Source organism: Centroberyx gerrardi, chromosome 18, assembly GCF_048128805.1.
Source record: "Centroberyx gerrardi isolate f3 chromosome 18, fCenGer3.hap1.cur.20231027, whole genome shotgun sequence".
Classification (NCBI taxonomy): domain Eukaryota; kingdom Metazoa; phylum Chordata; class Actinopteri; order Beryciformes; family Berycidae; genus Centroberyx; species Centroberyx gerrardi.
Window position 1 is genome coordinate 28,718,781 of NC_136014.1, and position 5,466 is coordinate 28,724,246.

The 5,466-nt window shown below is 49.8% G+C and overlaps 1 protein-coding gene across 1 annotated transcript in view; it reads left to right on the top strand.

Annotated features, from left to right (window-relative positions):
* Positions 1 to 5,466, top strand: part of cdc42bpb (CDC42 binding protein kinase beta (DMPK-like)) — a 62,537-nt gene that overhangs the window by 48,069 nt on the left and 9,002 nt on the right. Inside the window, 5 exon segments of the mRNA XM_078289790.1 lie at positions 145 to 226; positions 480 to 696; positions 2,682 to 2,744; positions 4,200 to 4,441; positions 4,846 to 5,200. Of these exon segments, the coding sequence (XP_078145916.1) occupies positions 145 to 226; positions 480 to 696; positions 2,682 to 2,744; positions 4,200 to 4,441; positions 4,846 to 5,200 (959 nt within the window).

Here is a 5,466-nt window from a genome sequence, read left to right on the forward strand (position 1 = left end):
CCATCTGTGATCTCCTGTGTGTTTTATATTACTGACTTAAAAATGTACAAAATGTTCAGATGTCTGAATAATACTGAGTGTGTGTGTGTGTGTGTGTGTGTGTGTGTGTGTGTGTGTGTGTGTGTGTGTGTGTGTGTGTTGCAGAGATGAGGAGTTCTCAGTCAGTTCTGTTTTGGCATCAGATGTGATCCACGCTACCAGGAAGGACGTTCCCTGTATCTTCAGAGTGAGTCACTGTCCCCTCCTGCTTTAATATAGGATCCTCTGTACTCACTGTCCCCTCCTGCTTTAATATAGGATCCTCTGTACTCACTGTCCCCTCCTGCTTTAATATAGGATCCTCTGTACTCACTGTCCCCTCCTGCTTTAATATAGGATCCTCTGTACTCACTGTCCCCTCCTGCTCTATATTTGACTCACTTACAGATTATTGAACAGTGTTATTAGTGTTGTTATTGACCCCTGACCCCCCCCCCCAGGTCACCTCCTCCCTGCTCAGCTCCCCCCTGCGCTCCGTCTCTCTCCTGGTTCTGGCGGAGAGCGAGGCGGAGAAGCGGAGGTGGGTGGGGATCCTGGAGGGTCTGCAGAACATCCTGACCAAGAACCTGCTGAGGAACCGACAGGTGCACATTCTGCAGGAGGCCTACGACTCCTCACTGCCTGTCATAAAGACCACTCTGTCTGCTGCAGTACTGGGTTAGTACTACTACTGAAATACTACTGTAATACTACTGTAGTACTACTGTAATACTGTTGTAATACAACTCTTCACTTCTTGACTCTGTCTGCTGCAGTACTGGGTCAGTACTACTACTGAAATACTACAACTACTGTACTACTACTACTACTTCTGTAATACTACTGCTACTGTAATACAGCTGAGGAACCGTCAGGTCCACCTTCTGTAAAGACAACTGCTGCAGTACTGGGTTAGTACTACTGCTGAAATACTACTACTACTGTACTACTACTACTCAAATACTGCTGAGGAACCGTCAGTTGAACGTTCTGCAGGCCGACAACTGCTTATTAAAGGAACAGTTCATCCAAAAATGAAAATGTAGTCATGTCAGTCAGTCTGTCCACAGAACACACAGACAGGTCCAGGTCCAGGTCCAGGTCCAGGTCCTTCTGCAGAACAGCTGAAGGGAGCAGGAACAGGAACCGGTTCGCTTATAACCGGAACACTTATTTGCAGTTTTTGGAACTCTAACGGCCTGCAGCAGCTTGTGTTGTTTTGAAGGCTGCGACAGAGCGGCCCTGTCAACTCACTGTGTGTTAACTGGACAACAGACTGACAACAGACTGACAGCAAGGTGACAACAGACTGACAGCAAGGTGACAACAGACTGACAACAGACTGACAACAGACTGACAGCGAGGTGACAACAGACTGACAGCAAGGTGACAACAGACTGACAGCAAGGTGACAACAGACTGACAGCAAGGTGACAACAGACTGACAACAGACTGACAACAGACTGACAGCGAGGTGACAACAGACTGACAGCAAGGTGACAACAGACTGACAGCAAGGTGACAACAGACTGACAGCAAGGTGACAACAGACTGACAACAGACTGACAACAGACTGACAGCGAGGTGACAACAGACTGACAGCAAGGTGACAACAGACTGACAACAGACTGACAACAGACTGACAGCAAGGTGACAACAGACTGACAGCAAGGTGACAACAGACTGACAGCAAGGTGACAACAGACTGACAACAGACTGACAGCAAGGTGACGTGAGACAAGTTTCTGATTGACAGAAACTGAAGAAGAAGAAGAAACAGGACGGACAAACCCCGTCTTTATTGGTCACATGCAACCATCAACAACACATGCACACGGCGGCTGACACACACACACACATGCATTTAATGGCGCCGTGAAATTTGTTCTCCGCATTTTCCCATCTTGGCCCGTCCTTCCTCTGCGGGGCAGGCCAGGAGCGGCGGGCGGCTTCATACAGCGCCCGGGGACCGACTTCTTAACGTTCATCGCTGGTCAGGCGACGATCTTCTTGCATGTTTTTAGTGGGGGTTCTTATCAATGTTATCTGGAGGAAACCCCAAGTGAGCACGGGGAGAACATGCAAACTCCACACAGAAAGGCCCTTTTTACGAGATAACCCACCTGGGCACGAGGCACCGAAGGCATGGGGGGAACACGCCCCGGTGCCAACAGCGACCCAGACGGGAATCGAACCCACGACCTTCTTGCTGTGAGGCGACAGAATGTTGTTGCTGGAGAATCATCTAGCTGTTCAAAATGCTTAATGATCAGTAAGAGGAATCTTTAGTGTGGTCGCTTAGCGATGCCGGTGAATTAGGCAAATCTGGAACCAGAACTAAATTGGAACAGGTTCTCAATGCCCAGCAGGTTCTGCTGAGTTCTGCTGCAGATAGATTCTTCATTGAACTGATTGATGACTCATCTGTCTCTCTCTCTCTCTCTCTTTCTCTCTTCTCTCTCTCTTTCTCTCTTCTCTCTCTCTTTCTCTCTTCTCTCTCTCTTTCTCTCTTCTCTCTCTCTTTCTCTCTTCTCTCTCTCTTTCTCTCTTCTCTCGCTTTCTCCTCTCTCTCTCTGTCTCTCTGTCTCTCTTTCTCTCTCTCTCTCTCTCTCTCTCTCTCTCTGTCTCTCTCTCTCTCTCTCTCTCTCTCTCTCTCTCTGCAGATCGGGAGCGGATCGCCCTGGGAACTGAGGACGGGCTGTTTGTGGTGGAGGTGACCAGAGATGGTGAGACAGACATACAGACAGGTTAAGGTAGTTCAGGGCAGTTCAGGGCAGTTCAGGGCAGTCCAGGGCAGTTCAGGGCAGTTCAGGGCAGTTCAGGGTAGTCCATGGTAGTCCATGGTAGTCCATGGTAGTCCATGGTAGTTCAGGGCAGTTCAGGGCAGTTCAGGGCAGTTCAGGGTAGTTCAGGGCAGTTCAGGGTAGTCCATGGTAGTCCAGGGTAGTCCATGGTAGTCCATGGTAGTCCAGGGTAGTTCAGGGTAGTCCAGGGCAGTTCAGGGTAGTTCAGGGCAGTTCAGGGCAGTCCAGGGTAGTCCATGGTAGTCCAGGGCAGTTCAGGGCAGTTCAGGGTAGTTCAGGGTAGTCCAGGGTAGTTCAGGGTAGTCCATGGTAGTCCATGGTAGTTCAGGGCAGTTCAGGGTAGTCCAGGGTAGTTCAGGGTAGTTCAGGGTAGTTCAGGGTAGTTCAGGGTAGTTCAGGGTAGTTCAGGGTAGTCCAGGGTAGTCCAGGGTAGTCCAGGGCAGTTCAGGGTAGTTCAGGGTAGTTCAGGGCAGTTCAGGGTAGTCCAGCTGTAATCGTTGTGTGTGGAAGTGAAAGACTCAAATCTCTCTCCTATGATCCCAATCTGCAACGTCACGATTAGATCAAACATGTTTGATTTTATCGGGGCTCGTCTTTGCGTGATCATGTGGTTTTCGCTCGTCAAAGACTCAAATCTTAACGGCAATTTTCAATAGCCGATGAAAACGGAGATTGCGACAGACGAGGCAAGAGGGGAAAATTACATAAGTGTAAACACAAGATCCAACGTGTGTGATGGCTGAGCCGGGAAAGAACAACAATTTTTTTATGCAAATCGCAGCACAAACCACAGTTGCTGTAAGTCGTCTGGGCTGCATGTTTGTTTTGGTATCAAAATATCACAGAAAAATACATTCACATAAAAAAATACATTCACATAAAAAAATACATTCACATAAAAAAATACATTCACATAAAAAAATACATTCTCTGGAGTGCAGGTGAACCACGGAAAATCACATTCTCCTGAGAGAACTGCGGCCGCTTATTCTCAGTCTTTTGTGTCGGGTCTGTGGTGTTTTGGTTTGTGCTCCTCAGACAGCTGCTGCTGTGTCTGCAGCACAAGAGACTGGAAATCTGCACATTTCAGTTGTTAAATGTGCGCTGCTCAATCTTTTCATTGTAGTTTATGATTGGAATTTTTTTTAATGTGTCCCCAGCTTTAGTTCACCCCCACCCCTCTCTCTCTCTCCAGTGATCGTGCGAGCAGCAGACTGTAAGAAGGTGTATCAGACAGACAGGCAGACAGGCAGACAGACAGGTTAACATGCTGTCTCTCTCTCCAGTGATCGTGCGAGCAGCAGACTGTAAGAAGGTGTATCAGACAGACAGGCAGACAGACAGACAGACAGGTTAACATGCTGTCTCTCTCTCCAGTGATCGTGCGAGCAGCAGACTGTAAGAAGGTGTATCAGATCGAGCTTCTTCCTAAAGAGAAGCTGCTGGCGGTTCTGTGTGGGAGGAACCGTCACGTGCACCTGCACCCCTGGGGCGAGCTGGAGGGCGCCGACGCCGCCTTCGACATCAAGCTGACCGAGACCAAAGGCTGCCAGGCGCTGACCACCGGCCTGCTGCGGCCCGGGGGCCCCGCCTGCCTGCTGGCTGCCGTCAAACGCCAGGTCAGACTAACTCCCACAATGCACCTGGAGACTCACTATCTAACTAACTGACTAATTAACTAACTAACCAGCTAGTTTAACCTGGAAACTAACCAACTAACCAGACAGTAGTTAGTGTTGATTTTCTTGTTGATCCACTGACTTCTGATTGATTATCTATTGATTGAAGACAGCAGAAGAAGAGCAGGTTCCTCTGTGGGGAAAACAAGGAGTTCTGCTCCAGGTCCAGTTCTAATGTTAAGGTTGTGGTTCTTTTCCTGTACTAATGTTCTGCTCCTGTTCTGATGTTCTTGTTCTGGCCCTGTTCTAACATTATGGTTGTTGTTCTGGTTCAGTTCTAACGTTGTGTTCCTGCTCCTGTAATGTTCTGGTCCTGTTCCGACCTTGTTCTCCTGGTTCTGCAGGTTCTGTGTTATGAGCTGACGCGGGCGCGGCCGCACCACAAGAAGCTGTGGGAGGTGCAGGCTCCGGGCGTGGCTCAGTGGCTGGGCATGGTGCGGGAGCGTCTGTGCGTGGGTTACCCATCGGGCTTCGCGCTGCTCGCCCTGCAGGGCGAGGCGTCGCCCGTCAGCCTGGTGAGCCCGGCCGACCCGTCGCTGTCCTTCCTGTCCCAGCAGCCTCTGGACGCGCTGCACGCTCTGGAGGTGGGAAGCTCCGAGCTGCTGCTGTGCTTCAGCCAGCTGGGCGTCTACGTCGACGCCCAGGGGCGCCGCTCCCGCAGCCAGGAGCTGATGTGGCCCGCCACGCCGCTCGCCTGCAGTACGTATCAATATTAGTATTACTGATGAAATAAAACGTGATGTGGTCAGCAGTACAGGATGTATCTGTATAGATATTAAATTAATGAGACAGGAGTGAAGTGAAACCTGCAGCTGATCCACACTCTGCTGCCCTCTGCTGGATGAGAACCATAAAGACTCAAACCTGCTGCCTGACTGTTAAAACCTGTCTGACTGTTAAAACCTGTCTGACTGTTAAAACCTGTCTGACTGTTAAAACCTGCTGTCTGACTGTTAAAACCTGTC